The sequence below is a fragment of the Ambystoma mexicanum genome, chromosome 2q, assembly GCF_040938575.1.
Source record: "Ambystoma mexicanum isolate Mex_15411 chromosome 2q, UKY_AmexF1_1, whole genome shotgun sequence".
Lineage (NCBI taxonomy): Eukaryota > Metazoa > Chordata > Amphibia > Caudata > Ambystomatidae > Ambystoma > Ambystoma mexicanum.
This window is the reverse complement of record NC_090924.1, coordinates 77,798,107-77,824,045: the sequence shown is the minus strand read 5'-3', so window position 1 is coordinate 77,824,045 and position 25,939 is coordinate 77,798,107. Positions and strand designations below refer to the sequence as shown.

General features: G+C 46.6%; 1 protein-coding gene across 3 annotated transcripts in view; it reads left to right on the top strand.

The window, feature by feature from the left end:
• The window catches only part of LOC138569160 (serine/threonine-protein kinase SBK1-like), an 849,071-nt gene that overhangs the window by 639,257 nt on the left and 183,875 nt on the right, over window positions 1–25,939 (top strand). Inside the window, exon 1 of one of the 3 annotated variants that reach the window (XM_069646881.1) lies at window positions 6,288–6,774. The exons of 1 other annotated variant lie outside the window; for it this stretch is intronic. Coding sequence is in view for 1 of the 2 variants with exons in the window: in XM_069646880.1 (XP_069502981.1) it covers window positions 7,549–7,559 (11 nt within the window). In the remaining variant the exon portion in view is untranslated. Of the gene's footprint in view, window positions 1–6,287; window positions 6,775–7,418; window positions 7,560–25,939 lie in introns of those variants that run through there. One more of the 3 variants, XM_069646880.1, reaches the window with a different exon arrangement.

Genomic DNA, 25,939 nt, shown 5'->3' with positions numbered 1-25,939 from the left:
ATATATTGCCATTCCTGTTCAGAATAAGCTGCACAGTTCCACCATGTTTTGAAATATAGGGCCAAAAATTAGATTAACAAATCTGCCTTTTTTATATTTTTCACCACTTCTGATAGCGAGTTTATAAGTCTCTAAAAAATGTTCATGACATGTTCTTAGCAGCAAATGGTCAGCCTTTTGTCTGTCTCTGGAGGCAAGGAGCAACCCATGCGGTCTTGGGTTGTGGATTTAGCTAAGGATGTTAGGTATCAGTGGGAGTTGGAATCTCGTTTCTATCTTTAAAACTGAGAGAGTTATGGGGGTTTTAGTGGGAGGTGTTTTTCAAAAATAAACACCGAAATTTGGACAAGAACTTCAGTTTAAAACCAGAAATTATGGATTATGCTTTGACTCAATACTAGAGCATGGAGGCTAGACAGCCAGGTTGGGACGAAGTAAGCTCTGAGACTGATTCATGACTTCAGTAACAGATCCCCAGTGCCATCCCCGGTGGAACCAGTCCAAACACTTGATGTGGGATTTTTGGATCAGAGTTACACAAATAAAAATGACTATGAAAATGATGCTTTAGAAAATAGACAGAATAAGATAGCACTAAAGATTTTGACACTGTCACTGGTTATGAAAGTAAGGATAGCTCAGGTATTAGGGTGGAACAAGGTAAGGCAAGGTATACAATGGTCATTTAGCATCCTGTTAATACTCACAATCCACTGGGATTTAAGATTTTTGGCTTGTCAAGATTCTGGTCAATGGATCGTGTCTGTCAGGGAAGGACAGCACATCAGCTAGGATCAGCTAGGCCGGTCACCGGAAATGCACGGAATCTGCCCTTCTTGTTTCTGGATATTTCAGATCAGCGGGATGGCGACTTCATCAGGAAAGCATTATGGTAGCAAGCCAGATAGTTTCAGGATGCTTCCCCACACAACAGCGCTTCACTGGGTTGTAAGGATTAGTTGAGGATTAATTGAGGATTGAGGCCTAGTTAAAAATGGTTCAGCTACTGCTTGGCCTGATGGTTGGCATCTGGATCTGGAAGGATGTTAAAGGCTGGATGTTGAATGCTGGATCAGAGTGCTTCGCTGGAATCAGAAGAGCATGTGTTGTCAGATGTCTATATTTATCCTTTCAAATGTCATGACAAAAATGGGTGTATGGGCCGGCTTAACTAAACTCGGCCCTGTGAAATGGGATTGGATCAGAGCCTCATCTCCACCTTGCATCCGAGTAATTGGATCAAAGACAGATGATGTTAAGTTTATGGTTTCGTTTTTACAATCCTTAGAAACCCCCCTAGCCACTAGAATCAAAATCAAATTTTGTCCTAAATACATATTTATACATTTGTAACCTCTACAAAAATCACATACAGGGATTACATATTTTATGGAGTATCTGTTCATCAAAATCCCACAGCTGTGAGACCTTGTTTCACCTTTTTGCAGCATTTTGTCTGTTTCGCCATGAACACATTTTCCAAACTTTTTCAAAATGTCCACAAATATGAGTGTTTACCAAATGAATGTGTGTGCAAAGTTTAACAATTCTAGCATGAATACAGTTCCCATAAAACCACATATATTGCCATTCCTGTTCAGAATAAGCTACACAGTTCCACCATGTTTTGAAAAATAGGGCCAAAAATTAGATTAACAAATCTGCCCTTTTTATATTTTTCACCACTTCTGATTGCGAATTTATAATTCTCTAAAAAATGTTCATTACATATTCTTAGCAGCAAATGGTCAGCCTTTTGTCTGTCTCTGGAGGCAAGGAGCAGCCCCCACCTTTGGGATTTTCTTCTGCAAGCCTAGTTTAAGAACTCATCACACATCCATTTCCTGGCCTGGAGAATCTGCCATTGTTTAGTCCTTGGTAGCAGACAAAAGTCTGGCCTACCCCACAATTATCATGTGTCAGTGAGCATCTGCTGAGATCAATGCCCTCCCCTTGGGTGGAAACCCGTTTTTCAACCTCCTGCAGGCCCAGCCAGCCTAAGTTCATTTTTAATTTATTGACTTAAAAATCCACCATAAAACAAACTTGTTGCATCAGATGACATAGATAAATTACATTCTTAGGTTCAAACCTGTGGGATCAAAATAACTGAGATCTGTGTTCCTTTCAGCAACAGTCCTTTTATATTTGCTAATCCGGCAGATCTTTAGTTTTAGACAACTTTAAAGTTTAATCAGGAGAGCCCATTTCACAGGGGCTGTCACTCACAGGTAGCCCAGTGTGGCTGCACTCAGATTTTTGACAGGAATTGTCATTCACAGGCAATCCAGTTTTGCTGTGAATGACACTTGAATTAAGTTTTGCACTTAACATTTCAGGACTTTGTAAATTCACAGTGCCTCATTAGATTAACTGAAATTTAGCGCCAAGCAAGATTTTGAGTGTTGGAAAGTGTTATGTACATTCATTTTGAAGTTTCAGCAGCAAAGTAAATGTCATTTACAGGCACATTTTGGAATTTCACTTGCAAAGCGCTGCTTCACCCTCTGTACTCCATGTTTACTTGTCATGGAGCCCACTGGCACTTTTTCTGCAGCATGTGCTTTGTTCACCACACGTGCACCATGGGTGGCAGGTTGTGCAGCCATCTTTTTGTGTGTTGAAAAAACGTGGTTTTGGAGGTTTTGGCGCGCACAAGGGTTTTGTCGCCATGTTGCTGTTTCTCGCACCATAGATAGCAGAGTGAGGCCGTATAGTATGAGTGGGTCAATACATCCCACAAATCAACCCAGTTTTGCCCAGACTGTCCCAGAATTGGTTCTTCTACCTCCCTGTTCTGAGGGTTTTTTGTATTTAAAACCCCAGTCCCGGTTTTGGGGAATGGGAGGGTGACCCCTTGCAGAATCCCAGCTGGCTGGAGTGCAAGGAGAGATTGAATTTCACAATCATAACAATTCAACATCACATTTTAAAACCAAAGAAACATAACCATATTTTATTAGTTTTACATAATCAATGTAGCTAAATCTCGGCCACCCTAGGGTAGGCTCGAACACCCAACCTTTTATCCACAGCACGGCTTTCAGTGAAACTTTGTTTTTTTGGGGGGGTAGAGCTGGGAGTAAGTCTAGATATTGTGATGGAATGTATAGTGCTCCTAGCAGGAATAGAGTAAGGCCTACAAGTTCTGCTCACACACTCTCAAGATGTCACTCTTTCCACACAATTAATCTAAATATATATATGTATATATATATACAACATTGCATCAACTTTATTTAACACACATCAGAGGAAAGTTATCAAAATACAGAAAAAAAATGTTCACCCACTTTAAAAACAATAATTCATTTGTGACTGGGGTTAGTATCATGGTGACTCAGTAAATAGAAAAACAAAAGAGGTGATGGCTGGAAGGTTTAGAATTAATCCTAACCTCTGGCATTGCTCTGGGCAAACCTCCACATCACTGTTCTTCATCTGCCAAGCCATTACAAAAGTAGAAAGACCATATGCAAATCAGGCTCGGCCACACCCCAAAAGGGCTATTCCAGCCCAAACTGCTTGGTCATATCCCTTATGTACGAGACCACAAGCACCCCCAGACATGCTACGGCCTCATTGGGGACTCAGTAAATAGCTGCAGTCTGCAATCACTGCCAATGGATTTATCAATTCTCTCAGATCAGAGACATCCCGCACTTAAACTGTCCAACTGTCTATTCTAGTACATTGCACATGACCCAGATTTTTAGACAGATAGCAACCAGAAAGGGAGGCAAATATTTGTATATTTATTATTTTAACACTGTTGCTGAAATAAAAGAATGGTATGAGGACCAGTGAAAGGGAGATGGTGAAATTAAGCATGCATTCGTAATACTTGAAAGAAGAAAATAATCTGTATTTTGATAATGACTTTCCTCTCATGTGTGTTCAATAAAGATGTATATAGATTTGTTTTTCTAATTGTGTGAGAAGAGTGACGTCTCGAGAGTGTGTGAGCAGAACGTGTGGGACTTCCTCTACTCCCGGTAGGAGCCCTATACAGTGGGGGGAGTAGTTTCTTCAGGCCCATGTTGGTTGAGCGCATGCAGACATTCAGACGGGCGCAGCTTTGAGTGCATCTGGGGGTTATAAGAACCAAAGCTTGGAGTCTGAGTATTAATCAGGGCGACAGTTCTATTCATTTAGTTAATAGGAGCTGCAATCCGAGCAAGCATGTGCGATATGATGCCCAGATCGAGAAAGGATCCGAAGTATAAAATGGCGCACAGTTCAGTGGCTCGAGGTAATATTATGAGCAGAGCGCACCACAATTCTGGCTGTTATCAAGAGCAGATCTCACAATTCTCCAAATTGTCACTAGATCCCCGAGTGAGTCTGAGCGTCTTCGGGACATTTACAGAGAGCCCCAAAATATCACGCGTGCATCCTCGTTCCTATTTGTAGGGAGCTGTAAGGATAAGTGATGAACAACAAACACTCCCCCAGGGATGTTATTTAGGTCATGCTGTGGATTAAGCATGGCTTTGTAAGATATTGGTATTTATAGAGGTTGCCTTCCCTATGAAATTGGCCCCTTTATGTCGCAAAAATCACCCGTAGAAACAAAGAAAAGCCCGCTCGCTCCCAGTAGGGGGGAAACAGATTGCATCCCCTTTAGACAGTTAACCATGGTTTGTTCTGAAGGTGGATTGGATATGGACTCTTTCTTGTTTATTGTGTTTGGCTAAATCGCGCTTCAAACTTTGCAAAATAGACCAATAAACAATAATGCAATATACTTTTACAAAAGAAATTCAAGAATTAACCAATTACACCAAATTTTCAAATTCACAGTACAATATATTAAAACTTCCATTAAAATATCCAAAATCCCTCGGATCCTAGTCTTAAAATGTACAGACCCCAGCACCTACGCCAGAATGCATCAGTAGCATCTAAGGTGTCCCATTGGGTTAGCTTTCCAAAACACAAAGAGCGTTGTGCGTGCAGTGCCGCGTAATCAATCATGAGATGTTCCAGTGTTTCGACCTGTTATGGACTTTTTGAATTCATCCGTTACTTCGTCATGTCTTGGAAGGATCTGATCCATTAGCCGCCTCTGCAGCTCCAGAAAAGTTTATATCCTCATCAACATTGTTTTTGTACAGTTGCAGACACCCTGAAATCATGTGCAGTAATAATGTTTGTCTAGATCAGCAAGAGGGCCTGGAGACCATGCACGTGGCAGCGGAGTGCACTTTAAATCCCAGTAACATAATATAGTAAGTGATTGGGACACAGCAGAAGTAATGTTACAAATGACGGATTCATATGACAGACAATTGATAGGTTGCAGATTACTGATGCTGAGGCTGGCGAATGAACAAGTTACACGTCACTGTTTCTGAGTAGAAAAATGGTGACAAATGACTGATTCCTGATTCATGTAAGGGACAGTTTACAGATGAGTAATCACCAGAAGCAAAAGGTTTCAGGTGACTGATTCCTGGGGCAGAGTAGGAAAAGGCTACATATGGTTAATTCCTGGGGCACTGAAGTAACAGGGCACAGAATGCTGAATTCTGGACCTGGGAACGGACTGGTTACACATTAGTGATTCCTGGAAGAAACAGGACACAGATTGCTGATTTATGGACCAGGGAATGGACAGGTTACAGATTACTGATTCCTGTAAGAAACAGGACACAGATTGCTGATTTCTGGACCAGGGAAGGGACAGGTTACAGGTTATTGATTCCTGTAAGAAACAGGGCACAGATTGCTGATTTCTGGACAAGTGAAGAGACAGGGATCGCTGATTCCTGCAAGGAAGAGGACACAGATTGCAGACTCCTGGGACAGGGATGGAATGGGTTACATATTATTGACTCCTGTAAGGAACCGTGAGTTGATTACTGATTCCTGTGGCAGGGATGGAACAGGTTGCAGACTACTGATTCTTGGCTCTGGGAATGAAAACTTTACAAGTGACTAATGATGGTTTGCAGGGCTGCTCATTACTAATTACTGGATGTCGTCGAAAGCACGGGGTTCAGCCCGGGATCTCGGAGAATACTGATTAATTTCAGTTTATGGATTCCTAGCTAGTGAGTCAAGCTACATGGTTATCTTCCGCAGAAAACTCGTTTCTAATTTCCAGACAGGACGAGGCAGAAGAAATATTAATCATTTCGGACCGAATCCAAATCGCGGCATGGGACCAGTGGATGTGGTGGGGGAGAGGGGGAGTGATGGGGGGTCGGTTTGACCTAGAAAACATTCCTGCAGGCCAGAACTCGGCGGGCGCTAGGACCCGGCAGCCAGCGAGGCGGCAGGCCCAGACTGAATGGGAATCAGCCGGGCTGCTGAAGCCGCGACAAAACACACACACAAAGGAGGGCGCGCAGGGAGCTGTCCAGGGTAGACGCCAGGCTGCAGGGGAACTGTCCAAAGGAGCGGGAGCCAGGCAGTCCTATCCTGCCGGCGCAAGGTTGCGCACGCCCGGGGAGCGCAGTGGAGTCAGGGCACCGGGGGGGCGTGCAAAGCGCGGACTAAACCCACTCTCCCCGCGCATCTGGGGAAGAGCCCCCCCCCCGCCTCCCCCCGACTACCTGCAATTACATCTCCAAGGTCCGCATGTGAGGAAGAGAATAGTGACCTCCCTCTGCCCTATTGGACAGGAGCGAGAGCGCCGCGGGGAGCAGCGCCCCGACCCCCACCGCCGCCCCCACCGGGGATGGCGTCGAGAACAAAGAGGCGGCGGCAGCAGCGGGGCCCCTGCCAGGGTCGCTGAAGCGGCGAGCCGAGGGCACGCTCCTTGCTCAGGTGAGATAGAACCCCCATTCCGCACTCCAGCTCCTGCAGCCCCCCTAAAACCGACAGCTGCGGCCTGCGAGCGTTTGAGAAACAGCGTGTGCCTGGGCTGAGGGGGGCGCGGGAGGGGAATATGATGTCTGGGGGGGGGGGTTCAGTCAGGAAGAGACCTGCCTTGTCTGTGTGTGAAGGGATTGTTCTGTGTGCACGGCTAGCGCCCCTGGCTCGGGGGCCCTCTTCGGTGAGAGGGTAGCACAGTAGGGCGCCTTAGTGGCCCTTTATGGCCACAGCAGCCCCATGCTATATATGTGAGGGTCCAAAGGAGGCGCGCGCATGTACATGTGTACCGACCACCCTCGTTCTGTGTGTGAGGGCCACACGCAGCCTTTTCTCTTGTATGTGTGAGAGAGAATTGACAATGACACCACCTGTCTGTTTAGGAGCCACTGGTGGGGGTGGGGGGAAACCAGCAATATATGAGCGCAGTGTGTTTGGAGCACAATTGGAGGGGACAGCCTCTTGTTGGGTAGGGACCCTCGGGGGGGGGGAGTGGATCCCGTGTGTGTCAGGGCTCTGGAAACAGTCATGGTGTATATGTGTCCGGTGGCTCCTACGCGGGAAGGCGTTGTGCATGCGCCCCGTCCCCCGAGGGCTGGTCCTTGGGGGGAGGGCTGTATCCAACGTGTCTGCAGAGCCCAGGTGGAAAGAGCTTCACGCTGTATCCAAGGGTATCCAGATGAGAGTGGCACGCTGCGGTTCCGGGCCACAGCTCGCCGTGCCATCCCCATGGTGCCAAGGTAAGGTCCCTGTCATAAGATTTCAATCCCATCCTCTGTTTTAAAGGCACCTTGAGGAGAACCCCTTCCCTTGTAGTGTGAGATGCTAGATAATGGCCCCAGAATGAGAGTAGTGTATTATTAGATCACCAACATGCAATTTCTCGGGAGGATAGCTCAGGGGCAAAGTGCTCGCCTTGGAAGTAAGACGACACAGAGCAACACAGGTTCGATCCCCGCGTCCGCACTTAGAAACAACCTATCATACATAATATCATAGCATGGCGTTAGGGCACCTTAGACAAGGTGGAGATGGCGAATGTCCCGATCCCCTACCTACTGAGGTGCGAACTAGGTTAGCTGAGAGCCTGGTGGAAAAAGGTAGGTGCTGGCTGCTTGCAGAAAGTTGAGGGGTGAAGCTTTTTCAAGAGGGGTGACAGAAGCATTGCACAGCTAACTCTTCACAAGCCGTTGTTGAGCATGTCTGGCTCTAACAAGCATGGGTGCGTTGCAGAGGTGTTTTCATAATGACACCCTGCTTGCTTCACTCGGAAAGAATTAAAAGCCTCGAACCGCCAGTCAGTAATAAAAAAAGAGCTGCAGGCCTTTACAATTATTCACTGACATTTGCCATTAAAACACAATAATAGTGATTTTATAAAAGAAAAGCACAGCCAGTCAATTCCCGAAAACGATTTGAGAAGGCTTACTTGGTTCAGTTGAAAGGAGGCATGTGTTTTTTCTGTGGCAAACGCCCAGTAGCTTGTGCTAGTTGCAGCGCTCGCTACTGTAGGTTGCAACACACACCTTGAAGTGCGTGTCTAGTGTTAGACATTATACACAAGCTCTTAGGAAATCTTGTTAGGTGGGAGATCTGGCTTTTTAACTCACCAGTCTAAAATCCTACCGCCTCACCTCTGCGCTACCCTCTTATCCTACCTCCCGTCTGCCTTCTGGGTAACCTTTTTCCCTTGCCTCTAACCTGCCTCTGCCCCTCACTTCCTTTGCTTCCACGTTAGTGCTTTATCCACCCTTTTCACATCCCTAAAACAGCTGGCCGTACATCCTGCCTGCCAGAGCCGTAGACAGGGTATGGCCTGAGCGGGCAACGCCCACCCCAAATCTGGAAATGCCCACTCAGCAGCGCTTTGTGGGCATTTACCGCTGTTGATGTCACTGCCGTGGGCCGACCTACATAAGTTTCAGGCCCCGCTTCTTAGACAATCCTGGCTACGCCTCTGCTACCTGCACTTATTTCTTAATCTTTGTACGGCCACCCGTGTACTGTCCCCGGTGACTGTTCCATTTATTCCCCTCTGCAACCTGGTCAGAAAGTCCCTCAAACTCACCCCATAGTAAGAAGCTCACTGCTTCCCATCAAACCTGATTTCTTATCTGTTGTACATTCTTTTGTGATCAAAATAGCATAATTCCTTCCTGTATATAAATAAAAGAAACATATTGACTATGGGCCTCATCACGAGTAGGGTGGTAGACCGTGAATGCAGCGTTACCTCTGCATTTAAGGGTCAGCCCGATCATGAGTCTGGTGTGTTTACTACTAGCTCAGATATGGGGTAAATACGCCGGGAACATGAACATTTTCATTGCAATTACCGCCGGCGGTATTAGCGCACAGTAATTGCGTCAAAAATTCCCCATTGGGCTCAAATCGGGAATGGGGAGTAACGGTTAGCACCCAACCATGATCCGGCGGTAATACCGCCAGATGGGTGGGCACTAACACAAATAAAGTTGGGCGGTATCCTAGATGAGATCCTATGCCTTATACGGTTCATGTACAATCTACTAGTTTTCTCCCTCTGCCCCTTGTTGCACCCCTGATGTAGGGGTTCGTGTTTTGTGTAGGAGCATTTTAGGTTTCTTTCTTTAGTAATATACAACTGAGCGATTTGCATATTGTGTTCTCAGTCACGCAGTAACGACTGCTGCATAGCAGCTCTTGGGCCCGACTATCAGGATGCGGTGCTGAGGGAAGAGAGAGTAGATTAGAAGCGAAAAGGGGGGGGGGGGCGATTCATTGCAAGAGGCTTCCAGAAAAGCCAGGCTGAGTGAAGAGGCTGCTTGGGCAGTGTCAGGTGAGAGGGGTGACCAGACAGTGCTCCCAACCGGCCCAAAAGTAGCCCCGGTCCTATTAATACTAGCATAGAGACTATGAAAAATGGAAGCAAGACGACACAGAGCAACACAGGTTTAATCCCCGGCTACGCGCTTAGAAACCTCTGGGTATTAAGCGCGTTATAAATAACCAATCGTATCAATGAAACACGCCACCCGCTCCTTAATTTGAAAACAATGATTTAATGGGATACTTCTAAGTTCTCAATTCATTGCATGGCCCTACAGACAAATCCTGGAGAACTTTAAACATAAATCTGTGTAACCTTAACTCCTGCCCCCCTCCCCTCTTGCAGCCTTCCCCGTTCACTGCCCGCACTCCTAGGGCCTGGGCTGCTGAGCCGCTTTCAGGTCCTGCTTGAAAAGGCTCTGCCATGAAACGGAGCGCGCTCTGGTGTCGCCCCACGAGTCAGTGAAGCTTGAAGGCAGCTGTGTGTTTACATCCTCGCCCCCACCCTCTCCATGACGCCTGCGCTGGATTCTGGGGTGAAAACTCATAATGGAGGCCGGCGATGGGACGGGGAGGCTGATCGCCAGGATGTTTATTTCACGGGCACCTGAGATGGTGGGAGATGCGGCTGGGAGGAAGGGGCGGGGGCAGAATAGAGGGCGGGATCTTCCTGCAGTCACCTGTGTCCACCAGGAGAATAGCGCGAGATGGCCTGGGGATTTATTCAGAGCCCACGCCGAGAGTGTGCAGGGCCCACGGTGGCGCACCCAGTGCTAAGCACGGAGAGAGCAGAGGAGGAGCAGTAGAGAGCTACTTGAGGATGTCTTGCTGCTCGCTGTCTGAGGGTCTACACGCGCCATTTGTGTGGTGTGAGAGGGTCCCTTTGTGTACTAGCGAGAGTCTGTTTGGAGCAGTTTGTGGCCTTGGTGAGTGCTCCGTGAGGGTAATTTGTGTGCAGTGTGACGTCTTGGGGGTTTGTTTGGCCCTATTGGGGGATATTTGTACCACTGGAACCTGACTAAGGGGAGGAAGGATATCAGCTCTGGGGCAACGGGTGTGTCTTGGGAGCAAGACAACGCAGCGCAACACAGGTACGAATCCCACGCTTAGAAACCACTCCTGGTATTAAGCGTTCTTTAAAGGAACAATTATAATGTATAATTGCTCGCTATAGAATCTTGCCTCATGGGGCGCGCTCGCAAAGGTGCACCATATAAAGCACGTCCACACAGTTAAGACGTTAAACACGTACTGCCTTTTATTTCTGTCATGCACAGCCTCATTAATTATGGTCACATGAATGCAGGGTGCTGTATGCAGCCGTATTGTCCTTAGTGCGACATCACATCTCCCCCCAAAATAATAATGTTCTACCCCATTCGTTCCATCCATCTCCTTGGTCGTTTGATGGGTCAGGAGCATCGCCCATCCGTTCTTGGCTGTCCTTCTTTTGGTCCTTCCTTCTTCTGGGTTGATGTTCCCCTCTTAAGCTGACTCTTTCTCATCCCTGGTGTATCCCGATTCCTCCTGTCTTTCTTCCTCATATTCGCTACTTTTGCTATCTGCTCGAGTAGCTGTGACCATGGGTCCTTTTCTGCTCGTTATGACCAGTGGTCGCAGGTCGAACAGTGGCCTTGCCTTGTGCGTGACAGTTTTTTTAAACTGGGGCCCCCAAGCTCTTAGGTTGAGGTCTGTATAATCTTTCAATTTCACTTTTCGCTTCTTTATCCCTTGTTCTAACTTCCTGATCACACGCGTCGCGTCCGTTCTTCTCTGGTCGGTGTTGAGGAGCATTTTGTGCATATCGAGCAACCTGACATCACTTCCGCCGGGCACGCTCCTGTTGAGCTGTGTGGTGTGTTGCGATAGTCCCTCAGAAGTTGGTAGATCATCTGCTCTATGGGTTTGTGTTTGATATTTGACACCTGCACTGCTGTATTGATATTGGCTATACACGGTCGATGGTACCATTCACCTGGGGCCACCGCAGGGTGATTTTCCTGTGACAAAAACCCATACATTGTACAAACTCTTTGAAATCCACACTTGTGAATGGAGGTCCATTATAAGATTTCACTACTTTTGTGATGCCATATGATGGCAATATGCAGTCTAGTGTGTGAATCACTTCTGTAGCTGCCGTTTACTGTAAGATTTTGACTTCTGGGAATCTGCAGTGCTCATCTAGCGCCACTAGAATCTAGCCGCCCGATCAAAGGCGCCCGAAGAAATCAATGGCCACTTCCTCCGAGACTTGGTCAGGTATTGGTGTCATCTGCAAAGGCTCAGGGAGGGTGTTAGGTTGTGAGCTAAGGAATATGTGACAAGAATGGAGTGTGTTCTCGATCATGTGGTTCATACCAAGGAACCATACCCTCTTTCTTAGCGACCTTTTGGTTAATGCGATCCCTTTGTGGCCCTCGTGTGCTACAGCCACTGCCAATTGCTGTATTGGAGCCAGTGTTGTTATCATGTCTCCCTTGAGAATAAGGTTAGACGTGGTGATGGACAACTTGTCTTTCACTCCTGCTAGTGTCCTCAGAAGTTTGTCTGGGTTGGACAATGCAGCGCTTTCAGCCAAATGCCATCTACCGCCTCAAATGCAGGACACTGCTAGTTCCAATATCGGATCTTCAGCTGTTCTTTGTGTTAGCTGTTCCAGCGTGATTGTCGGTGGTATTGCATGTTGTACTTTGTAGTTGATGAATCCATCAGCACGGTTATTGGTCACCTGTGGCCTGTCAGAGGATGGCGGGACAGGAAATCTTTACCCGGTTTGTGTATTATGTTGAACCAGTATTCTGGTAGGCGTAAATCCCACCAGCGATTCGTGGAGGCTTTTGGGCTGTTGGGCTGTTGGCTTGCCATATATCATAACCAGAGCCTGGTGGTCTTTAATGATGGTAAAAGGCTTTCCATAGAGAAATAAGTTGAAATGTTCGCACGACAGCACAAGGGTAAGGCTTTCTTTCTTTTTAGCCTGCAAATGTCGTAGTTCGGGTTCTGTCAGGCTTTTGCTGGCATATGGCATGGTCACTTCCAGAGTGTTGAGCCAGAATGGCACCAACCCTACTGGGCTTGCATCTACTGTCAGATCGGTGTGTAAATTAGGGTCAAAATATGACATGTCTACTGCCGCAGCAATGTCCCTTTTCATCCTGGCGAAAGCCTCCTGATGCTCAGACCCCCGTGTGAACTTATGGTCCCTTTTCGTCAGGTTCCTTAGCGGGCCGCTGGTGTAGGTGAAGGCAGGGAGGTATTGTGCGCAATAACTTGCAAGCTCTAGAAATGAGCCGACCTGAGCCGCCACATTCACTGGATGTGGGGCCTCGGTTATAGCTTTGATTTTGTCTGGATCTAGTTCCACGACCCTTTCAGAAAATATGTGTCTGAAGAATTTTAACATAGTTTTGTTGAGCACATACTTCTCTTTATTGAGTGTTAAATTGGCTTTGTCTAATACTTTACAGGCTATCAGCAGAGTGGTGTCATGGGCTTCTTGTGATCTTCCGAAAATAAGGATGTCGTCACTATAGTTAATACAGTGCAGTATGTGGCATATGACTTTTCTAATCTCTTCCTGTAATATCTCCACCGCTGAAGAGATGCCGAAGTTCAGTGTCTTATATTGGAACAACCCCAGGTGTGTCGTGAACGTTGTGATGTATTGGGATTCTTCACTCATAATTACCTGGTGGTACCCCTGATTCAGCTCGAATCTTGAGAAAACTCGGGCACCATTTAGCAGGTGGCTCATATTGGTGATGCATGGAGACTGGTGGTGTTCCCTTAATATTGCCTTATGAGGGACACGCATATTGACGCAGAGGCGTATTTGCCCTTCCGGGACTGTCCTTTGAACCGGTATGACTGGCGAGACCCATCGGGTGGGACCTGTGGCTGGTTCAGTTATGTCAGCATCACTGAGCACCTGCAGTTCTCTCTCAACCTGGTTCTGTATATTGAAGGGTATGCGATGACCCTGAAGTGTTGAGCAACCGGTTAGACTGAGGTGTCAATGTGCAGTCGTATATGGCATCCTTTCAGTTTTCCGATCCCTTTGAATAGTGACGTTAAACTTGCTTCAATCATGGCTGCTGGTGACATGTACTTACCAGCCACCAGGCGGTAAAGGATATGTAAGAGCCCCATAATTGGAACCTCAGGATGCAACCGCAAGTTGCCTCTGCATCTATGACGTTGATAGTGATACGGTTGAGTTTATCTTTGTGACTGCAGCTCATAGTGAAAGCCTATGCACAGCAGTGGTTGCTTGGCACGGGCGGCGAATGGTGCACTTTACGGCAGCGCGGCAGGGGCGCAATGCAATCCCTTGTGTGCGGTCTTCCCACAGCCTGGCATCTCACTCCTCCGCGATGTCGGCGGGATATAACATGGAACTCTTCACTCCGCATGGCGCGCGGTGCAAGCGTGCGCGGGTATAGAACCGCAAACTTGTTGCCAGTGTAGAATCTTGCCTCATGGGCAGCACTCACAGTGGTGCATGAAATAAAGCACTCCCAGACAGTTAAGACGTTAAACACATGCTGCCTTTTATTTTTGTCATGCCCCGCCTCTTTAATTATGGTCACATGACCGTGGAGTGCTACACGCAGGCGTACTGTGCGACATCACACTCCCTTCATGCTGTCCTTTGGACTGGGGTGAATTGTGCCCTAGGATTGCTGCTGGTGAAAGGAAGGGCAAGGATGGGATGTGCACAGGCCTGGGTAATCCTCTGGCCCCAGTCTAACTGAAACTGAGTTACACTGCTTTTCTTTTGTATTGTTATTATTTCCACTGCGTTGTACAGCCGTTTTCACAGTCCCGGGAGTGTTCTCCTTGACCTTTGAAGCATTCGGCTTCATTTTACGTGACCTCTCTTTGACGCTTTTCACATCATTGTGGCTATTGCCGAGTATATAGCCGGAGCTGCCTGAGTGCAGGTGAGAACATTCACCCCTCACAGAAGTTCCATATTGTGTTGTTCCAGTTCTCCCTCTGACTGTGGCCTGTTTTGCACCGCCTTGTGTTTGGAAATGGCGTGTCTTTCGAACCGTGCCGAACACGTTCTCTCTGCGAGGAACCCATCTCTACTGCTCATGCTCTTCCTGCAGGGAGTATGTGCGTGAGACTACTCACTACTGCTTGCCCCGGTTACAGGTAAAAAATAAAACGCTGGAGAAATAACGCTGCAACCAATCTGCAGAGAAAAGAAAGCATGCCGGATCGGCATTCCCCCTCGTCGTGCGGCTTCCTTGCTTCACAGCTCGTTCGGTGCTATATGAATCTGTGCTCATGCATGCATACCTGCACATACAATGTTTGATCATTATAAAAAAGAGGGCAATCAGTTGTACATTGAGGGGACTGAGTTTTAAGGGTCCACCTCATCGGCTGATGTCGAGGCGATGGGTGGGTGGATGCAGGGCTGGACTAAAAGGCATGTTGTGACGTTTTTGTTTGTAAAGTTCTACTTTTACAACTTGCACTGTATGCACACACCATCGACTCTCTTTTTGCGACTTTATTTTTTAGAAATTGTTTTTTGTTTTTTAAACTGAACATTTGATATAATTAATATACCTCTGATGTGCCCGTTCTGTCTGCAAGGGATACCAGCCCTGCTGCTGCCCAATACGTGCCCATAATATGTGTGAGGGGGGCCTGCACTGCTGTGGCCTGTAGCCCTGCCCATCTTCGTGCAGGTTACCGTTTTAGAAATGGCGTAGGGGGGGGGGCAATGGCGTGCAAGCTCACTCCTTCCGCAGGGGGCGTTGTAGGGAACTGTGCAGGTGCAATGCCTTTGGGGACTTGGCAGTCCAAAAGGCAGGCGAGTGGCAGAGAAAACACAGAAAGGCAGGCACAGAGGCGGTTTCGCTATTTTTACCCCGCGATAGAGGGGGGGGGGGGGCTAGAGGCGGCTGACCGCCTGACAGAACCGGAGCAGGGAGATGGATGGCGTGCGTCGCGGCCACCACGCGCCGGGCAGCGGCAGCCGGCGTCCTGGCTTAGAAGGTGTTCATTGTGTATCGCTTCAGAGACTGGGCAGATGATTAAAGCGACGAACCGCTGCCCCAACCCCCATTCCTGAAGGAATTAGGAGGAGGAGGGAGGGGTGTGGGGTCTCTGTTCTCATGTAGATTCACTTCAATGCCTCTGGTTTCAAGGGGTTGCAACTTGCGCCATTGCATGTCCTGAGGGAAAGCGGAGGGAGGTCCTGTTTGACATTACACCAGTGGGGTGCCACATTCAAAGCTCGCCACGGGGTGACACTCACTCCTGTTTCGGGGTGGGGGCAGAGGGAAGGATTCTCTTCCGTCTCTGCCATGGGGATTGCCTCTGCTACCAACAGTGCTTCATTTGTGGGGGTGTTTGCCAGGGCTCAGCCCTGGCACTTCTTTCTGAGCCCCGGCATTTAATGTCTCAGACCGAGTTTATGATGTGGTGTTTGGGCAACTTCGTTATTGTAACTGCAAGTCACCTAATACACACCTGGAATCAGTGACATACTTAAACATGTGTCTAATGTCAAGACACAGCGTGTATGTTATTTCATGTGTATGTTGATTGGTATTTGTAAATCACACATCTGCCCTGTGACCGAGAACATCTGCCAACCACAATAAACCGGTGAGAGTTGCCGCTTTAACCCCATATATGGGTATCCCTACAAAATATCCGCACCAAAAATATCCGTTTGTCTCGCCTTAGGCGATATTTTTTTGGGGGGGGGGATATTTTGTGGTTGCGGGGGTGTCCCCCGCACCTTTTAAAATACTGCAGGCGTTGCGGGGGTGTCCCCTGCAGGGTCCATGGGTCAATATCGCAGCAAAAATATGGCGATATTTTTGTATCGGGTTATTTTTGCAGGGATATTAACACATGGAACCCATATATATTGACAGCATGGAGAGTGGGCACCATACCTGGACTCAGAAGGGGGTGGCAAAGTGGTCATGCCCTTTTGTGTCTCTCTCTTTCTCTCTCTCTCTCTCTCTCAATCTCCCTCCCTCTATCCCTTTCTCTCTCCCTCTCTCTCGCTCTCTCTCTCTTCTCTGTTTATTGGTTATAGGGTGAAGGGGCATTTCCCAATTTTTGTCCGAGCCCCTGATAAGGGAAGCATGGCAGTTATCCCATCCTGATCCGCCTCTGCCCATCACTTCGGCCCCAGGTGGCATCACCCGCAGAGTTTGGGGGCATGAGGTAATTTCTTTCTGACGTTGCTCTGGTTTCGAGTCAAGGGTTCAGGGGGTCATTCCCTAGAGTCCCTGACCCCTGGGTGACTAAGCAAGAATGCAGTGTACAAGTACCCAGTGGGAACCCATGGGCTTATCCAGCGCAGACATAACACATATTCAGACTTTGTTTGGTTAATACTGGAAGAAAACGTAATAAATTATCATAATTTTTAATTCATGGGAGACAAGTTTCCAAAGTATGCCGTACTCTTGCATGGAGTGCGGGGTGAATAACCGGGTGGATTTCTTGTCACTTTGCGGGAGTTCACCAAATAAGGACTAAATGAGCAGATAGAGTTTGCCTAGAACGTGTAAAATATTGTAACTGTGGAAAAAAAGGTGGCGCTTCACTTAGTTCAATTGCTTCTGTAGTAGACTAAGGTGGAAAAAGGTTTCAGAGATGTTTCATCTAATTGTAATTGCTTATTTATAACACACTTCATATCCAGAGGTTTCTAAGTGCGGACCCAGGGATCGACCCTGCGTGTCTTTGCGTCATCTTACTTCCAATGTGAGCGCGTTGCCCCTGAGCTATCCTCCCGAGACAATTTGACATCCTTGTCTGGGGAATACCCCCGGGTCTCCAGGTATCTTAGATCAGTGTCTGCATAAAGTCTACCCGATATCTGGCTCAGTGTCTTAATCACGTCCTAATGTTATGTTATGTTATTGGGCATTTGTATAGCGCCTTTTTTACCATTGGTATGAACTCAAAGCACTATGGGTTGAATGCCCTGGGGGACCATGGTCCAGGTCAGTGCAGAGAGTAGAGTGGTAAGTAGTGCTTGGGGGCACTCAGTATGCGGACAGCCAGGCCACATTTTCGTGGTGGGTAGCTGCATTCTTATGCTAGGAGTGGTGTGGAGGTTGTGTGAGATCACCAGTATGTGGGCAGCCAGGCCACATTTCCGTGGTGGGTAGCTGCATTCTTATGCTAGGAGGGGTGTGGAGGTTGTGTGAGATCACCAGTATGTGGGCAGCCAGGCCACATTTCCGTGGTGGGTAGCTGCATTCTTATGCTAGGAGGGGTGTGGAGGTTGTGTGAGATCACCAGTATGTGGGCAGCCAGGCCACATTTCCGTGGTGGGTAGCTGCATTCTTATGCTAGGAGGGGTGTGGAGGTTGTGTGAGATCACCAGTATGTGGGCAGCCAGGCCGATTTGGCTTGGGGGTAACGGCATTCTAGCGGGAGTGGTGCTCGTAGATGAGAGCTAGGCTGAATTCATTGAGGGGTATAGCTGCATTCTATTGTTTGTTGGTGCAGAGGAGAGAGTCATCGTATTGGTAATCACGACACATCCCACCTCGTGCATCTTCGTGGTGTGTAACGCTGAAAGGTGATACACATTTCACTGTTTCTGCCACCCACCTAAAACCTGGATCTATTGTACACCCTCTAAATCGCAAATCTGAAATGCCCGCGCCATCCTGCTTACAAATGATATGGAGTGGGCGCCCACCGGTTCTATGTGAATTGAACAAAAATATTTTTTAATTTTATTTGGGGGGTCCCAAGCACCCCTCTTTTCTCCATGATTATAGCTCAACTCCCTCCCCACCCGTTTTAATCCATTACCACACCCGCATACTTTAAATAAAAAAATCAGTGTTTTTTCAGTATTTTCTATTCAGTAAAAAAGTGATTTGTTCACATTTATTCGTTATTATCATTGGTTACCCGTTCACCAGCTGAAATACAAAACCTTATAAACTACAGATAAGTTGTTGCGTATTTATACCATCTGGTTTGTGACAAAACACATAGCCAAAAATTTTTCTGGAAACAACAGACACAAGATCCACTTGTATTTGTGACTTCAATCCTGAGTTGCCAAATTTCATTTATGTTAGTGATTCAAATATTACATTGTTTACATTCACAACATTCACTTTTAATGGCATCAACATAAAGTAGACATGATTCTTAAACGGCGAGTCATACAAGGAAACATAACATACATATACAATTTCAAAAATAATATTTATTTATGTTTCCCTACTGCAACCCTACTATGATTCTCCTTCACATTTTATGTACATAGCTTCTCATCATATCATTCATCAGGAATGTTCAACACTCACATGTAGTTGAACAGAAACGTGCCATGTCGAGTAGTTTCTGTACATCATATATGAATTATATGAGAAGCTAAGTAAATGTAAACATGCATTAAAATGTATTCAAATTAAGGTGAACATACAAGTAGCAAAGTGAAGAGGATACAGGAGGGCTAAGCTGAGGTCCGAGTAGTGAGTGGGGCGTTATCATAGATATGGGGGTCGTGCGTCACCCGGACCCTTGCACACTAGCTTTTGCCACCAACAGATGGCAGCTCCTCATTTTATCAGCCATATAGTGGTTAAGGTGTGTTGTGGTTCAGGGCCACTGACTTTGAGGCTAGTTCCGCTGGGCTGTTTTTCTCCTCAACATTCTTGGTTTTGTGGATCACCTCTGGCATTCTTTAATCCAGTCTCGAGTACTTGCCATCTGGCCTGTGTGATCTTTTCAAGTGTAGGGAAGAAGCTTTTATTTATTTTTCTTAAAGTGATGGGGAGGTGTGACTGACATTAACTCTCACCAATGAACCGCTGCATGAGGCTCCAGGTGAAGCAGACTCTGATTGGGGCACGCTGCCATAGGTCCTCCTCTTGATGGTGGGGCGCTCTGATGTGGGCACACTTTCATGGGTCACCTTCTGCTTGGGCAAAACTCTTGAAGGGCGTGTTCTCACTATGGCGGGATACGATTCTCACAGCCGGTTAGAGAGCACAGCGAGTAGAGTGCTTGCTTTGACATCTGTGCAGAGCCTGCCGACGGGGGTTCGAATCCTGGCAGGGCCAAACTCAGTCTTTCATTCGTCCCATGTCGATAAATGAGCACCACACACCGTGGGTAATAATAACCAATGCTCAGATGCCCGATTAGCCTATTAGCGCCATGGTTAACGCCAGTAATTTACCGGATCCGCCATGGTGAGATGGAAAATTACCGCCCCATTCCAAGGTTGGCGGGGCGGTAAATTATAAGGTAAGGTTGGGAACGCCCATTGTTAAATTGAAGATACGATGAAATGGGAACCGAAGCTTAAAAGGGATGTCTTAACTAGAAGGTGTAGAACTAAGCCCTATCCAGGAAGATAAGATAAGTGGGAGCAGAGCTAGGTACACGCAAGACCAAAACTATGTGCCGTGGAGAACCGTGGACCATGGTGCAGCGTATAATGTTAACACGATGTCTTCAAACCTTGAACCATTGGAGTGGCACTTTTAAAAGGACCTTTAAATCCACCTTAGTACACCGTTTTAATCGACCGACTTGTGGAGGATCACCTTTGTGAGCAAGTGTCCCTGATGCCCTGTTTACGCCAGGTTTTGCATCCCTCGGGCAGAGGAGGCTCTCCCTTTTGCACGGGGTGTCGAAGGTATATCTGCAGAGCTCCCCTTTGCTCAATCCGGAAATGGTTGGCATGACGTTATTCCCCCAAAGTCTCAAAAGTATATTGTGCCATCTTCCATCCTACAGGCTACCTTGAATTTCTTCCCAATCATGAGCCTTGGAGGCATTTTGGAACGCCCAGATTAGGCCTACTGAAAATAAAAGGGGTGCCAGGCAGTCGCTGGCAGATGCCATGGTTAGGAAGGACCTGCACATGCAGGAATATCACTGTTGAAACTATGTACCATGTTTCTGTGTGTGCATGTCCCCAGAATTCCTTAAGTGCAGTACAATTCTTGAAGACACTATGCACTGCAAGAGGACTCGGAATCCCCAACGGCGCTACGCTCCTACGGTGTCAGGAGAGGATGCACAGGCGTAAACAGATTTCTGAATTTTCTGGCACACGTACAGTACATCCCAGGTATATAGTTCCCAATGGATGTAGTAACATTGGGGACTGCTCACACTGAGACCCAGCCCCTACTCTCCTAAAATTCTATGGAAGCAAAAGACTCTAGGATATCAATGTAATGAAAGAAGTCACGGCCAGTGCATTCTCACATCCAAACAATTTTACCACTGAGCATTTCCAAATGAGTTCCTAACATTTACATTTTAGGGTGAGGGTTGGGAAAAATGAAATGAGCACCAAGCCCAGGAGCAATTCAAGCTCTCCTCTGTGAGCGGAGGGATAGCACAGGGGAAATGTGCTGGTGTTGGAAGCAACACTACACAGAGCGATAGAGGTTTGATTCCCAGATCGGTGCTTAGAAACTGAACTTAGGCACGGTATTAACATTTAAATAAGTAAGCACACAACTGTTTTAAAACAGACACATTTGTCAAATATAAAGTTCTGTGGGCCTTCTCATGTTCCCAAAATGTTCTTGATTTTTATGAAAAGCAGCAGCCAGGAACTCTCACTGGTTCTGTTTGTTCCCTTCCCCCTTCTCAGAAAGGTTATTTCGAGAAGCTGTAATAGGAGTGTGCCACACTGTCCATCTTGGAATAATTATCAGAAAAAAATCACATAATTATCCTCATTTTTTAACAATGTGCTTTTGTGCTTTGCTCAGTAACATTCTATTTATGTCTACACTATATACTGGAAGTGATCATTAAAAAGGAATGAACTTTGTACAGTTCTAAAAGGAGCCACTTTCAGGGCATACCACCTGGCTTTCTTTTCAGAATTTTTGGTTCCATTTATGGAGGACTTGCAGGATGTCTGGGTAGAGGCTGAAACCAGTTTCCATGGGCCTCTTACTCCAAGAGCTGTGTTGACTTCGGTCTCTAGACAGAGTTGTGGACATGATTTGCTGATGGATAACATGAGGAGCGGCTGGAAGGGCTTGTGTCGTTATTTGAAGGTGGACGCTTTGGGGGAGCCCGGTGCCTCGATGTGGCTAAATCCTGCTATCAAAATAGATGGCAAGGTGGTCTTTTGGGCAGATTAGTTTCTGGGTGGGGTGAGGTGGGTTGCGGTGGGTTGCTGATCTGTTTACAAATGGTCGTTGGATGAATGCAAGTGAATTGCAGCAACAATATGGTATTGAAAACTTTAGACCCTCTGATTTTGTGAAGCTTAAACGTGCGAATGGAGTTGTGGATTTGGAGAGGAAAATTGCATTGGATCTGTTTGCAAGGAATTTGGTGGGTTCGGGTGGCGGACTAGCCAGTCGCCTGTATAAAGCATTTGTGTCGTGTTATCAGGGGAATGATTCTTTAAGAGAGGAATGGGGCAGGAGAATCGGATTGGATATCACAGAGGGCTTATGGCAAAACATGTGTATGAATGTGAAGTTGTGCTCGCTGGGACTCACGGAAAGATCGAGACAGATTAAAATTCTTAATCGAATTTATTGGACGCCTGAGAGAATGTGTAACAGAGGGTTGTTGGAGAGTGCAGATTGTTGGAGATGTTCATGTGAGATTGGTACGATGGAACATCTGCTAAGGGATTGTAGGCTGGTGAGACTGTTTTGGGGTGAGATTGGATGTGTGTGTGATGAAGTGATTGTTGGTCTCCCGGTCTTGGATTTTAGTGTGATCATATTGGGGAGTGATGAGTCTTTGGATGATCTCACTCAAAGTGAGAAGAAGTGGTTGTTCAGAGGGGCAATGACTGGTAAAAGAATTATATTGAGGAACTGGAAGAATGCTTTGACATTGAATGTGGAGACATGGTGGTCTCAGATGCATGAATTGGCAAATATGGAGAGAGTGATGTATAGGAGACTTGGTAAATTGGCTTTGTTTGAGAAAATATGGGGTAGATTTTTGCAGTTGTTTTAAATTGACATTATAGTTGTTGGGTGGGGGGGTAATTGAGAGATGTATTTGAGATGTTTGGGATTTAGGGTATTGTATATCTCGCTGTGTACATAGTACTGTGTAAAATGTTGTGCTTTTCATGTGTTTTTATTTTCATGTGTTATTTGATATACGCTGATTGTATTGGGATTTGTTATGGATGTTGTGTAAATAAAGGTTAAAAAATAAATAAAAGGAGCCACTTTACAATGTTAGCAAAATGAAATATATATTTATATATATATATATATATATTTTAATCACTTCATTTTAAAACAAGCGCAGCATGCCCTTAGGATATATCTGCATTTTCTCTGGTGGCATTGCTGTCAGCAACGGCTGGGTGGCTCTTACAGATGCTTACCGGACAATATGACTCCTGCCCGCAGAGAGAGAGGGGAGCAGAGTAGAGAAAGAGAGACTGAAAGGGAGGGATAGAGAAAGAGTGCAGAGAAAGAGATAGGGAGTGCAACATTGGCATATAATATGCAAGATGAACATATTTATATTTATAGGAATACATCGGGAACTGTGGGAAGAAGGTTTCAGTAAGGTTGTCTATGCAATAGTAATAAGCCGGTCCGATAGCACAGTGCGCTCGCTTTGACATCCGTACAGAGCCTGCTGATGCGGGTTCGAATCCCGGCGGGGCCAAACTCAGCTTTTCATCCTTCCGAGGTTGATAAACGAGCACCACACACCGTGGGAAAATAAGCAGCGCTCAGATACCCGAGGGTTTGTAGCGCTATATGCACAAACAATTTGTGAAAATTACATTTCTAAAAAAAGTTTGTGAAACCTGGCTCGACTTGTAGTTTTAGAGTTTGGTGTGTGTTTATTGTTTGTCTGTCACAATTGTACGATGATCAGAGCAGGGGCGTTGCTAGGGGGGGGCTAAGGGAGCTATAGCCCCTGATCTTTTGGTTGTATCCCCGGATAGAAGCTCAGGGACTACTACCGAAAGGCTAGCTAGCCCCCAGTCCTGACAGTTCCGCCAGCAGCTTAGCCCCGTGTCTTTTCCAGACCTAGCAACTCCCCTGGATCAGAGTCCTTAGTAATTGGATGTGTAGTTTGCACGTTTGTGTAAGGCACATGCTAGATCAAAACTGTGTTACATTATTAACCATATACGATAGCGTCTGATTGCAGCCACGAATGCCCATACACGTGTTGCCATCTCTTGACGCGAGGAAACCAGTCTGAAGTTTTAGGGGGTGTAGGTTTTTGATGCTGCAAAGGGGGGTTCAGATTAACAATGGCTGTAGAGACAGTGGGGCAACATTTGAATGTGTAGAAAAAACAAGCAGAAACGGCCAGCCACATAGAAAACATAAAAAACAACTATCCTTCATTTGTTTAGTCTTTGACGACACCGTCGCTGTTGCAGACCCCGCGAGCAGCGCTTTCTCAAGGAGCAGTTCATCCAAAAGTTGACTACAGCCACACTGCACCGTATGCAGTGGTCGAAGTGAGCAGGAACAGTCGGGAGCGGCGTTCCACTACGTTTTTGTTTGTTTACTCTTAACAGTTCCACTACTTTTTCCTCCCTTCTCCACTTTAACACTCAATAGCAGTTCAAGTGAAAATGAGATCTGTTTCTTGAGAAATGTGTTGCACATTGCTCCATTCCTGCCTACTCTGTCCCCTGCCGGGTTCATAGCTCCCCTACTTTATTTGATACACTTCTACCACAGTGGATCAGACCCAAGGGTGGACTGGCCTATAGGGAACTCTGGAGATTTCCTGGTGGGCCTCTGCACCCTGGGCCTCTTTTCTGTGGTATTTCCAAATTTTCTCATAGTAAAAGCACTGGGCTTGCTGAAAATTAGTCATATGGGGCCACTTTGAAGTTTATTTCCAGGGCCTCTTTTGGTCCCCAGTAATTGTTTCCAGGGCCTTATTTAGCTCCCAGTCCAGCCCTGAGCAGACCTTCAGTTAAACACACGAGCATTCAGTGGTCAAAGTGTACGAAAAGTATTGGAACTATGTTCCCTGCTGACCTGCTCCCGCTTGCCACAAACCCCATCGCCACGCCCCCTCCCACTCCACGCAAATCACCCCCCAAACACACACACACACCTGCTATTTAAGGGAGTGTGCAGTGCACTGAAGTGCATGTTTCAACATCTTCTTACACTTTTATTTTTAAAACCAAACCATTCCGGAATGTTGTCTTGTTGAAATAAAAGTATAGGAACATTAACGCATTTTTTAAAAAGCAGACGCCCACTTCAACCTGTGCGAGCATTATTATGCCAGCAGAAGGCACGTGGGCATGCGCAGCAGCGGATGTTTCCAGTGCCACTTGTTCTGCTTTGGGGAAATGTTGTTATGAAGTAAATGAATGGAAAATGGTGTTCAAGTATAATGACTTGTGCCATTGTCGCAGCCCCTTGATGCTCCGCCCTGGAAACACCAAGGGGTGGGGAGGTTAGTGGGAGGAGAGGGAAAAGGCAAGCCGCGACAGCTAAAGTGCTGATCAGTGCTTATCGGGAGACCCCGTTTTCTGGGTGCCACTGTGTTTTTGGGTGTTTCCGGGTGGCGGCACTTTGGGTATGTGTATCCAGAGGGGTCCCCCAGATGTTAATATCCTGTTCAGGATATCCCGTGGCAGGAACCTACCCTGGTTTAGGCATGCTAGAACTATGTTACATTGTTTAGGGCTTGAGTTTGGGGGTGGGCATAAAGCACATGTCAAGAAATGTTATATGGAATGGGCATGGAGTCTGATGATTGATAATTGCTCAAGGGGAGAAAGACAATGGCTTATCTGCATCTCAAGAAGGAATGAGGGTTGCAATAAGTTCTGGGCTATCAGCTGCCCTGTCCCCTTACATGTTGGTATGCAAAGTTCCGTTTGGGTATCCTTCCATTGGCTAACTTTACAGCTAAGTGGGGTAAGGGTTGCCCCTCGTCTGTATGCCCATTGTGCCATAATGCACTTGAAGATGAAGTGCACTTTCTCCTCCTGTGCCCTTCCCATCGTGCGGAGAGACTCCAGTGGCTTAGGCCATTATGGTCACCGCAAAGTACTCCATTAACTCACTCGGCCTGTGATGCTTTAAAATGCTGCCCCTCGTTTGGGGCTGTGAAGGCTGCTTCTAATTTTATTAGGTTTGCTTGTATCAAGAGAAGCTTATTGACTAGCAAGAATTAACCATTTATAATGTAGTTCCGAGTTCTAGTGTGTGCCTAGTGGACCTAGGGGTGTTATTGACGATTTCTATGATAATTTTATGCTTATGGATTTTGTATTATTTTTGTATGTAGTCATCATGCTCTGTTCTGGCGCCTCTGCGGAAACAAAGAATGTCCCACA